Genomic DNA, 12690 nt, shown 5'->3' with positions numbered 1-12690 from the left:
CTCGGCACTAAGGAGCTCGATCCATTTATCATTTGATCTATCATGTTCGGCTCGAAGTTGTTCGGTCTTCTGCTTCATCCTTTTGGTGGTACTACTTAACTGCCGGCGGAAAGCCTGTAGCCGAGGATCAATAAGTGGTTCCTCGGGGATATAAAAGCCATCTGGTCTGAGGCTTAAATCATCCTCGGACTCCGGATAATAATCATGATCATCTGGGTCATCCTCTGTCACACCCTCGATGCGACTATAGCTCCCACGTGTCGAGGCACGACTTAGAGACATAATCGCATGGAAGGCATATGTCGCAAGTTAGGCAATCTTCACAACATCCCATGTAATATAAATAATAAAGGGGAGATAACATAGTTGGCTTACACTCGCCACGTCAATCAAGTACATAAATAACATTACATCATCCAAACACTCATGGCCCGACTACGACGCCAAAATAAAAGAGAACCCAACATGCGACAACGGTCCCATTCACCCCCAACTGGGCACCACTACTGATCATCGGGAAAGGAAACATAGTAACGCTGAGAGTCTTCGTCAAACTCCCACTTGAGCTCATACGCGTCTCCTGGAGTGGAATCATCAGGCCCTGCATCTGGTGTAATAGTACTCTGTGAGCCACAGGGACTCAGCAATCTTGCACCCTCGCGATCAAGACTATTTAAGCTGATAGGTAAGGCAAGGTAAATATGAGTGGAGCTGCAGCAAGCGACTAGCAAAATATGGTGGCTAACTTATACGTAGAAGAGAGCGAGAAGAGGAGGCAAAGCGCGAGCGAGAAACTAGAGAGCAACCTACGCAAACATTACTCCAACACCGTGTCCACTTCCCGGACTCCGCCGAGAAGAGGCCATCACGGAAACACACTCGGTTGATTCATTTTAATTAATTTAAGGTTCAAGTTATCTACAACCGAACATTAAAAAATTCCCATCTGCCCATAACCGCGGGCACGGCTTTTGAAAGTTCAAATCCCTGCAGGGGAGTCCCAACTTAGCCCATGACAAGCTCTCACGGTCAACGAAGGAATAGACCTCCTCCCAAGACGTTCCGATCAGACTCGGTATCTCGGTAACTCAAGACACTTCGACAGGTTAAAACAAGACCAGCAACACCGCCCGAATGTGCCGACAAATCCCGATAGGAGCTGCACATATCTCTTTCTCAGGGCACACTCAGATGAGCGCTCCATACAACTATAACCAAACCTCGAGTTTCCCCGAGGGGGCGCTGCACAGGACTCTAGTTTGGACCAACACTCAGAGGAGCACTGGCCCGGGGGGTTTAAATACGATGACCCACGGGCATTGCTGGAAAAGCTTTAATCAAGGCGAACTATCAAGGGGTTCCCATTATAACCCAACCGCGTAAGGAACGCAAAATCCGGGAACATAACACCGATATGACGGAAACTAGGGCGGCAAGAGTGGAACAAAACACTAGGCGAGAGGCCAAGCCTTCCACCCTTTACCAAGTATATAGATGCATTAAGATAACATGGCAATATAATGATATCCCAACAAGTAAATAAATGTTCCAACAAGGAACGGCCTCCAACCTTCACCTGCAACTAGCAACGCTATAAGAGGGGTTGAGCAAAGCGGTAACATAGCCAATCAATGGTTTGCTAGGACAATGGTGGGTTAGAGGTTTGACATGGCAATTTGGGAGGCTTGCAAGAAAGTGGTAGGCATCGTAGCATTGGCATAGCAAAATAGCGAGCAAACTAGCATAGCAAAGATAGTAGTGATTTCGAGGGTATGACCATCTTACCTGCACAGTTGTCAGAGTTGACTGGATCCTCAAAAGCAAACTCAACGGGCTCCTCGTTAGCGAACTCGTCTCCCGGCTCTACCCAAACAAGACAAACAAGCAACAAGGATACAATCAACCACGTGCAAACTCAAACAACACGATGCAAAGATGATATGCTATGCGGGATGTAAAATGCAAGATATGACAGGAAATGCATGAACCTGGCCTCAACTTGGAAAACCAAGTGTGCCACTGGAAAGATGAGATGAAATCGCTTGAAAACGACATAAAGAACGCCGGAATCGGAGTTACGGTTTGGAAATGGCAAGCGATTCAAATATGGCACCGGTCTGCGATTTAGAGCAAGTAGGCATCTAAATGCAATGAGATGAACATACTACAGCAACCAAACATGACAACAAAATACATGGCAGGGATGCATACAAGAAGCTTAACAAAAGTCTAGCACTGAGCTACGGCCAATTCATCCATTAACAGGTTCAAACAAGCATGGCAAAAATGCATATGACAAACAGATCTCAGACTTAGTGAAATTAACACTTGTCTGGAATTTCAGATCAGGTAGCCCTCTTTGGAGCAACAAAACCACATGCTATAGGACCTGAACATGGCAAAGTAAAGCATGGCATGGAGCTACTCAAAGAGCTTAACAAAAGTCCCTTAGTGACCTTGAGCCAAAAGGGATCAGAAAATACCATTGCAAGCATGTGAACATAGCAAAAACATAATCAGTTTTCGGACTTAGTGAAAACTGGCACATGCTGAAATATAACTCAAGTAGGCATGTTTACGAGCTCGATGCACTCACTACGGTGCAAGTCATGGAAAGACAAGCATGCACACATCAAGAAGGCACAAAATGCAATCTAGACATGGCAAGAACAATAGCATAGCATGCACGGATCAACTACAACAACATCGGCAAAATTGCAAACAAGTTGACAATCTGCCCAGATTCACAAAGTAGCAAAAGTAGAGCTCGATTGACTCAAGCTAGGGTGCTCCATAATTGCAAACAAAGACATGGATGGATAGAGAACTACAATATTAACAAAACATCCTTACTGATCATCCTCAAAAGAGGCACGGATCACTAGGAAACAACATGAACATATGGCATCATGAAATAAACAGCTCCAGGACTTAGTGAAATCACTAAGTCCCTGAAAACAGAATTAGCAAGTGCACCACTTTGCAAGCTTGCACAAGTCACCACACACATCCTAAAAATACATGGGTTGCACCTTTGGAAAGATGACAAAACCCTTAACAAAACACATGTAGAGCATCAGGGCATATCATGCACACAATAATCATGGCAAAAATGACAAAAGCCTAAATGGATTAGCAGATCTGACAATTAACTCAAGTAGCCCTCTTCTAACAGAATTTCTAGCATCAAGATGAGCTCAAATGAAAATGATGCAATGGAGTAAAATGATGTACTCTCTGAGATGAACATTTTGATATGCTATATGCATGAATCGGAGCTACGGATGCAAAGTTACGGAGCCGCGAACATGAGCACTTGGACTGAGAATTTCGGGACTTGGTGAAAAAAAATGACCTAGGGTTAGGGTTTACTGTTCACGCCAGATCTAGATCGGGATCGCACGGAGCACGAGGTTCGTCGGCCGGAGGAGAAACTCGCCGGAGGAGGGGGGGCTCGCCGGCCGGACCCGAGGGAGAGGAGGAGGCGGCGGACTCCGGGGTCGGCGGTGGCGGGCGCGGCGGCCAGATGCGGCGGCGCCGGCGATGGCGCGCGGGGCGGCCGGGCCGGGGTCGAGGCGGCGCCGGCGCGGCGGAGCGGCGGCCGCCGGTGAGGAGCTTCGGGCGGGCGGCGGCTGGAGGTCCGGCGGGCGGCCGGCAGCGGGGACGAAGGCCCCGGGCGGCGGCGCGGGTCAACGGGCCTCGGGGGCCCCTCCTGGGCCTCCCGGGCCGGCGGCGGCTGGCGAAGTGGGGCGGGCGGCGCGGCGAATGGCAACACGCCACGTGGCGGCGGCGGGGCGGACGCTGTCCGGTCCGCTCCGGACACGTCCGGCGGCGGCGGTGGATGGATCTAGGGTTAGGGGGGAGAGTGGAACCGCGAATTTGAAGGAGGGGGTCTATAAATAGGCATAGAGGGAGATATGAGAGTCGAAATGAGGTGCGGTTTTCGGTCACGCGATCGTGATCAAACGCTCTAGGTGATGGAGCAGAGTTAGGTGGGTTTTGGGCCAAATTGGAGGGGTGTTGGGCTGCAACACACACGAGGCCTTTTCGGTCCCTCGGTTAACCGTTGGAGTATCAAACGAAGTTCAAATGGTACGAAACTTGACAGGCGGTCTACCGGCAGTAAACCAAGGCCGCTTGGCAAGTCTAGGTCCAATCCGGAAATGTTTAATCCCCACACACGAAAGAAAGCTAGAAATGGCCACTGGAGGAGAACGAAGCGCCGGAATGCAAAACGGACAACGGGGAAAATGCTCGAATGCATGAGATGAACACGTATGCAAATGCAATGCACATGATGACATGATATGCAATGCATGACACGCAAGCAATGACAACGCAACAATAGCGAATAACTGCACGACACCTGGCACATCAGTCTCGGGGCGTCACATCCTCATCCCTTGTACTATCCAGCAGACATACGTCATGAATAGAGGAAACCACTCGGCTTTCAGTCTCATCGGTGGTGGTCGGCGATACGTCATGTGATGGATCGCTGGGAACTTCGTCCAAATTGATGTGTTTTTTCATAGGCATGGTCTGCTACGTCGGTTAAATCCTCTACAGTAGCGACTTCATGGGTGGCGGGTGGGACGAAATTTTTCGTGCCTTTAGATTCATCGAGTTCTGGCTGTCAGAGGGGCTGAGATTTTGGATTTGGTTTAACCTCTCGTTCAAAGCCGAGAGTTCGGCCTCGCCCGTCTCTTGGCGGCAGGGGAGCCGACCTATAGTTGAGCCGAGGTGCGGCATGACACTGCCTTGGAAATTTTGCCAGAGTGTCTCGATGCCTGAACCGGCGAGGTAATGTTCGGATCCGGGCTTGAGGCCAAGTCCGGAGTACATATCTCATCGTGGCCCGCTCCGAGATCGAATCCGACTTGTGGCGGATGACATCCATAGAATCCTCGAGCCGATCTGATACCCAGCCCGAGAAGACGAGCTTGTCGCGAGAGTCTGCGACATGTTGCCAAACCGGAGGGCTTGGCTTGGTGGAAGGCTGGCCCGCAGGGTCGGTGTGCGATACAATGTTGTCGAAGGCAAAAAAGCTGGCTGGGGACGAAGATGTCCCCACAGCCGACGCTATCATCGATCCGAAGACCAAGACCTGCCATCCAGCTTCTCATGATCACCTGACGGGTAATGTATGGGCCACCCATGTCAGTGCTAAAACCGGCAGATCTCGGGTCGGGGGTCCCAAGCTTGGTGATCAGAGCTAGATGGTAACAGGGAGAGTAGGGACACGATGTTTTACTCAGGTTCGGACCCTCTTGATGAGGTAAACCCTACGTCCCGCTTTTTATGTATTGATTGTAATGGGATACAAAGTACAGATTGATCTTCCTCAAGATCGTATGAGTTTGTCTAAGCTCTAAACCTTTCGAATGTGCCTCTACATACTAAACCATACGGGCGCTGGGGGTACCTCGGGTTTACACATGGTCGGTTACAATGTAGGGATAAACATGCCAACTATTCAAATACGTTTGAAGTGTACGCCTTCAGGAGATCTTCATCTTGATTATGCCGAGGGCCAGGGCTAGCATGGCCCATTCATCAATCTTCGGTGGTCCTCGGCCCGGTCCATAGCCGGCGGACCGAAGTGGCAAACACCCCCTAATCCAGGACACCACCAGCAGACACGAGGACCCAGCGGTGGCCGGGAACACCCTCTGGAGCAGTAGAGAAGGAGAAGAGGGGCACAAGGTGTGGCGGTCCGGGAGGGGCGTGGAGAGCCCAGAGCTGCGTGGCGCGATGTGCCGGCGCCATTGTGCGCACCGCGTCATCGGGCGGCGGGAACGGCGCAGAGCCAGAGCTTCCGCCTTCTTCCCGTTCAAAATCCACGACCGACGTAAAAGCGATGCAGAAAGTGAGCTCCTCAACATCGCCCGGCCCCGCCCCGCGCAACAACGACTCCTAGTCTCCGTCCTCGGTGGACTTTGCGCTGCTGCCGAAACTCGACATGGATCGGAAGGGAAGAGGACGAGACGGAAAGGGGGCGGCCGAGAGTGGAGTGAGCTTTGACTGCGATTTAGGCCTCTAGGGTTTTTCTGGAATGGGGTTATATGCGTGTCCTTATGAGCCAAGGTGGGTCGGTACGATGTGGCCGACAGGCCCAAGCATGTTCGTTCCTCTTCATACCCACCCCAGATTTGGGTATGGTTTGAGAGGTGGGTCACATTTTTATGACCGGGCATTGATCGAGCCAACTGATATTTAAGCGCTCATATTACCGAAATAGGCTTACGCCCCGCTATATTGATATAGCAACCATCCGATACAACATCCCGATCAACGCTGGGGCAAACAGCATAAGCACGCCCAAAAGAAATAACAAGAGAAAATAAGAGAAGAAATGCTAACAACGCCGGATCAACGAAAGCTAAGGCACACCGCGACCGCTGCGCCCACCGAAGATAACCACCACGCTCCAAAGCCACCGAGTTGCCGTGTACCAAGCACCACCTTCAAGAAGGAATGCGACGATGACGACGCTGCTGCCCGGACGAATCCTAGGATTTCTCCCGGTACACGGAGGGTAGAGGGGGGAGAGGGTCACCCGACGCCCTTCAAGAAGGATGGCGGCACCCGCAGGCGTCACCGCGTTGGTGCCGGCAAGACCCGACATGGATTTCTCCCGACCTCTCGCGACCACCACCCAGGACCAACCTTCGGCTCCACCACACCCGACGTCCACCAACATGCGCCAACAGTCACGAAGACACCGCCGTCGTCTCACCACGGCCAACGAAGCGAGGTCGGCCGGTCCAAACGAGACACCCGAAGACAAGGACCGGCAGCACCGCAGCCACGAGGGAGGGAACAACCTCCACCGGCTTAGGCGGTAGCAGACCAGGCATAGCAGCAGAGGCATACTAGACCCCCTGTCCGGCCAGGCCCAGCATGGGCCCATGAAGCTCCGCCGCCGTGCTGCAGCAGTCGCGGCACAGCAGCCGCCGTCCCTGTCGCGAGGAGCTCGCCGGAACCACCGGAGAACAACCCACTGCGGCCACCCAGCAGGCCCACCCCGACCCAGATGGGGCCCGTAGGGCCTAGATCTGGGCCAGCCGGGCGCCGCCGGCCGCCGCAAGCCATGGGCCGTCACCGCCGCCAAGGGGCGACACCTCCGCACCGCCGCCGTCCAGATCCGCGCCGGAACGCCGCCGGCCGACTCACATACTCGCATACACTAACCCCTATGAACGCACACGCACACCCTACCCCTATGAGCATCTTCGAGAGACTAAGTCGACATATCTTGAGATTTACGAAGTCATCATAGACGCCTCGTAGTTTACGAGAATGTTTTCTTCCACTGAACGCGCGTCGCCGAAGATATTGAAATAAATCAAGAAAAAAATACAAGCATCATGATTTGAACTCTGATAGATTAGGGATGTCATCTTTGTCCTAACGATCCAACCACGGATTAGTTCAGTGTATGTGATGCGTTGGATGTGTTCTCTTCGTTCCTGGCCATCCCCCCTCCATTTCCTCCCCACATCAAGGATCCGTCCTGCCCCAATCGCTCTCTCTCCAAACACACACCTACTCGTTTTTGCTGTGCCCAATTAATTCCCTCCTCTGTTTCTCTGTTCCATCCTCCCCTCTCAAAGATTCAAACAAAAGCTTCACAAGGACAAGGATGAGCTCCGTCGCCGTCTCAAGAAGTATAGGAGACGGTACACGAAGCCACATGTTGTGACTTGTGAGCCCTCACGACACCGCCATTGGTGACCGGTGAGCCGAGCACCCCACATTCTCTTCTTCCACCTTGTCTTTAGATCGGGTCCGGCGGGAGCCGTGAGCCACCACACCATGCATGCTGCCATCAAGTACGCAGCCCTGTCGCCCCTGCAGCTCCCGCTCCCCTACCTGCCACCCCCACTGCCGCCATTACTGCCGCTGCTGTCGCCGCCGCCTCCGGCGACCGTCGATGCAGGCTTTCAGAGCAGGATCAGCCCCAAGATCCTTCTCATCGTCTTGATCTTGGCCGTGATCTTCTTTGTCTGCGGCCTCCTCCACTTGCTCGTCTGGTTGTTGTTCCGCCCGAAGCCGCGTGACCCTGGCGACGCCGGGAGCAGCGCCGCGAACGCGACCGCCTTCCACGGGCAGCTTCAGCAGCTGTTCCATCTCCATGACGCCGGCGTCGACCAGTCTTTCATCGACGCGCTGCCGGTATTTCTCTACGGCGCGGTCGTGGGCGCTGGAGGGAAGGACCCCTTCGACTGTGCGGTCTGCCTGTGTGGGTTCGCCGACGACGACCGCCTCCGCCTCCTCCCCAAGTGCAGCCACGCCTTCCACGTCGAATGCATCGACACGTGGCTTCTGTCGCACTCTACGTGCCCGCTCTGCCGCTGCAGCCTCCTGGCCGACTTCTCGCCGTGCGGCGGCGGCTGCAGCTCGCTGGTGTTTGTGCTCGAGTCGGGCTCGGAGGGCTCCGTCTCCGGCCGCGTCGACCGGCCGCCCCCTGCTCACCTCAGCCTGGTCATGGAGCAAGACGAAGGATGTGAAGGTCAGACGCACTCGGATGTCAAGGAGAAGGACGAGGTAGTCGTCCCCGTGAAGCTCGGCAAGTTCAGGAGCCAGGCCACGGAAGGAGGCGCGGAGTGCAGCTCCAACCCCGACCAAGATGTGAGGCGGTGCTACTCCATGGGGACCTATGAGTACGTCATGGACCAGAGCTCCCTGCTCCGTGTATCCGTGAAGCCGCCGGCGGCCAGGCTCTCGAAGCCCACGATGGACAAGAAAGAGAGCTTCTCCATCTCCAAGATATGGATGCGGGGTGGGCTGCGGAGGAAGGACAGCAGCGCGGCCCCGTCAGGCTCGTCGTCGCGCCGCGCGTCGTCGTTCCGGCTCCCCTCGGCGCTCCAGCGCGCGGCGAGCGACGTCGGGGCGCCGAAGCGGCGGGCGGAGGTCGTGAGCCCCGTCACCGAGTCCGAGTACAACGTGTCGGCGTGGGACAAGAGCGCGAGCGGCAGCGCCGTGGATTGGGACGTGGAGTCCGGCACGGCCGCCGGCGGGCTGAGGTCGAGGGCGGACGAGGCGCCTTCGTTCGCGAGGCGGACGCTGCTGTGGATCAGAGGCCACCCCTGAGAAGAAGAGAAGATCGCCGAGCTCTTTGCTCCCCTGCTCCGAGCTGGGATCCAGATTATCAGCGCGCTGGTTTGCTCTTTTTCGGTTCGATCCGTGAGATTTGAAGCAGTTTGATGTGTGGAATGCAAGGTTAATGATTTTACCGCTCAGGACTTTTTAGATGTCTCCGCATCTGCAGAGCGTTTCACTATCGTCTTGCTTCGACGAGGTTTTCTCTGAATATGCCACGTTATGAATTTCAAAATTCAGAAAGCAAACTGGCTTTCAAAAAACAACATGCGGCAATTTCATAATTCATTTCGTATTCAGCCCCTTGGTTTTTCATTCATGGCTGGGCTCTACTACCCTGGATCCGGACGCGCAAGAGCTGCCGGATTTTGAAAAGCAAATTTGTTTGATAATAATGCGTGGGGTGGCCATCCCACTTGTGCTGCTAGTAGAGTACCTACTCTCCTGCATCACATTGAATCGTCGTCGCCTGCTTCAACCGAAGAACACTCGCATAATTGCGGCCTTGAATGCCATAGACGGTTGGCTGGTGGACTTTTTTTGGTTGGTCGACTTTAATGTCAGTAATAACTTCTCCAACCCGAAACGAGTAAATATCTGTATTTTTGGGGAGCTCTCATTCAGCGCTTCTGTGCCGAATTGGCGCTAAAACACGCGATGGGCGCCGCCCTCCCTTCGTACGACCAGTTTTTCAGCCGATTTTTCTGTATTTTCAGCTGGTTTTTTATTAACCACTAAAAAACATATGTTTTTCATTAATATGACTTTTATGAAGTTCAATAATCTTACAAAATGTTAATGAATTTTTAAACAACTCCCCTAGTTTTAAAAATATTTATAAATTTCAAAATATTCACAAATTTTTAAAATATGCATGACGTATGAATTTAATATATATTCACAAAAAATGGAAATGTTCAGATATTTAAAAATTATCACGAATTAGAAAAGAAAAATAATATAAAAAGAGAAAGAAAATAATGAAAAGAAAAGAAACAAGGCATAGCTTTTGGAATCTTCCCAAAACCGGTGAAAGAGGGACTACATGGGCTCGTTGATGAGTCCAACTTTTGCGTCATTTTATAGTACATTTTATTTTGCATCTTAGTGTTAAGATTTTCATGGATTTTATCGCATTCCCGCACCCTTTTATTTGTTTTCACAAGGATTTCAGCTGCGGAGTTATTTTGAGGCACAAGAGAAGAATCCCAAGGATAAGGTGTAAAAATCATGTTAATTGACGTGATGAAAGACTACCATAAAAAGGAGAAGTCGAATGGAGAAGAAAGAAAACACAACGGAGGTTCAAGAGCAGTGAGATGATGATAAAGTGCGCCAAATGAGTAGGGAAATTTGGAGGACGAGCTCGATGGAGCTAAATTTTTTATTTAAAAAACATATTTTGAAGTTAGAAAAATATCTAAAACACATTCTACACTTCATACATTCTACATGTGTATAAAGTCTAAAGATGAAATACATTATGATAGAGATACACAGAAAAGACAAATTCATGCATTTTTAACAGTGAACCATGTGTGTACTGGCCACCATATCCAAATCACAATTTTGTCTTTTTGGTGTAGCTCTCACCATAATGTATGTCATCTTCAAATTTCACACACATCTGTATGAACGTGTGTGACTTTTTCAACAACAACAAAAAAATCAAAGTGTGATTCTTTTTTATTATTTTTGAACTTCAAAATGTGATTTTTTATTATTATTATTACTAGATTTTATTTTATTTTATTTTAAACGAGCTCCATGGAGCTCGTCCTCCATTTAGCATTTTCGTCGGCAAATGGCTTTCCCTCCGAAGAAAAAACAGGTTAGGTACCAGCATTACCGTAACTCACTTTATTATCGAGTGGAATACATTTCCATGGTTAACCCGGACAGAAGGATGAAACTGTCCAACTTTCACGTATATGGACATGATCAGGACCCGAAGGGTCGGGAAGCACAATTTCTCAATTGTCATCAGCCCGCGCCATCTTAGTCCTGTCGTCGACGCCATCATTGAGCACGACATCGCCGGAGTTGTAGCCGACACGGTTGCCTGGCTCCGCCGCCTGCTGCACGGTTGGATAGTCACGGCCCGGCTCTTTGTGTTGGCAAATCTTTGGAGGACGTCCCTTGTACGCCTTGCAGATGTAAGCTACGAAGTCCCCGAAGTCCTGAATCAAACGATCTCATCACAATTCAAGAAGTAGCGTGTGGATATACATGCTGAAGCTCAGGCGTCTAAAAGAAGAAGAGAAGAGCGGCTGTTGTTTACGTCGTACAGCGGCTTGCCATCAACCACCACCCACGGAACGGACGTGTGGCGAGGCACGAGCGCATCTGTCTGTCTCCCGTACTTGAGCGAAAGCTGGACGGAGCAAACAAAGTGCCAACACTATAGTCAGCAATCTAGCGATTGGTACTACAACGCAGGCGCAGCGGCATGGGAAGGACGACCTTGTGGCCATGCTCACTCTCGTAGCACTCCATGACAGGCTTGGGGTGAAGCCCTTGCTTCTGGAAGCACGACTGCCACTCCTGGTGCTTGTACTCCATCGCCAGCTCCTCCACGCAGATGATGAAGCCGAAATGCACATTCTGCAACCAACAACAGCTAGCTATCAGTATCATATCCGGCCAGGGCAGGGCCAGGGGTGAAGCTGTGAGGAGGGAGAGACGATGATGAGATGCGAATTGAATGAATGAATTACCACGTCCGGCCAGGCGTCGATGGCGCAGGCCTCCACGGTGTTGAGAAGGCATTCCTCGGGGCCATGCTGCATGCAACAAGCCAATATCCCAACGTTAGTATCAGCATCAGCACCATGCACCTCCAAACAAGTCAGTAACTAGACAGTGCTAATTCACACCTCAGAAACCCAGCCCAAAAGGATCTACTACTATAGTGCAGCGATGTCGCACCTGACATGTGATGGCGCCGTGCGCGTCGACCTTGGCGTTGCCGTAGGGAACCAGGGTGAGGTCAGCGGCATCGAGGAGTCCGTCCTTGAAGACTCTGGCGAGGCTGTCCACCATGAACTGAAATGAGTCGGGGCATAGAAACTCGTAGTAGAGCTCCATGCGCACCTTCCCGTTTCCCGCGTCGCCCGCTGAGGAGGCGCCGCCGATCAGCAGGAGGAGCGCGGCGAGGAGGAGGAAATGGTGCAGGCGGGACGCCATGGTTTTCGCTCCTCCGGTTGATCAATGGGCAGGGGATGCAGAGACGAAGGTCACCCTCGGGAGCTCCGAGCCTTGGATGAGTGGAGGAGCTTGGCAATGGGGGGTTTATATTGGCGAGGTGGTTCAAAGGTCAAACTAGAATTGCTCCATGTCTAGCTCCTCAGCAGCGTGTGGCCATGCAAAACCGGAAAGGGTGTCCTACACAATCTAATGAACCTTGTTTCTTTTGCAAGAGTTTGCCACTCTAGGCAAGAACTCAGTGCGATACATTTCCTTTCAGAACTAGATCGCGTAAACCAGTAGGCAAATGACCGCTTGAGGATTGCCAGTGGTGGCGTTTCTACTCCTAGAAGCTAGCAAAATACATACAAAACCTCAAAGGAAGTGGCTTGCAATTAA

The 12690-nt window shown here is 51.7% G+C and overlaps 2 protein-coding genes across 2 annotated transcripts; one reads left to right on the top strand and one right to left on the bottom strand.

Moving 5' to 3' along the window:
- Positions 1 to 7399: 7399 nt before the first annotated feature.
- On the top strand, positions 7400 to 9245 carry LOC147976111 (RING-H2 finger protein ATL13-like). Its single transcript, XM_087518548.1, has one exon. It carries the CDS (start codon positions 7819 to 7821, stop codon positions 9094 to 9096), a length of 1278 nt encoding a protein of 425 aa, XP_087374674.1. The 5' UTR covers positions 7400 to 7818; the 3' UTR covers positions 9097 to 9245.
- Positions 9246 to 10942: 1697 nt separating this feature from the next.
- On the bottom strand, positions 10943 to 12387 carry LOC125528494 (gamma-interferon-responsive lysosomal thiol protein). The gene is made up of 5 exons (XM_048692956.2): positions 12034 to 12387; positions 11823 to 11888; positions 11569 to 11709; positions 11387 to 11479; positions 10943 to 11285 (listed from the first exon to the last, which is right to left on the bottom strand). The coding sequence occupies exons 1-5, from the start codon at positions 12289 to 12291 to the stop codon at positions 11079 to 11081; spliced, it is 765 nt and encodes a 254-aa protein (XP_048548913.1). The 5' UTR covers positions 12292 to 12387; the 3' UTR covers positions 10943 to 11078.
- Positions 12388 to 12690: the final 303 nt, after the last annotated feature.

This window comes from Triticum urartu, chromosome 4A (genome assembly GCF_056163025.1).
Source record: "Triticum urartu cultivar PI428250 chromosome 4A, HENAU_Tu73, whole genome shotgun sequence".
NCBI lineage: Eukaryota > Viridiplantae > Streptophyta > Magnoliopsida > Poales > Poaceae > Triticum > Triticum urartu.
Note: the sequence above shows the minus strand (reverse complement) of the source record. Positions and strands in the feature narration are given on the sequence as shown.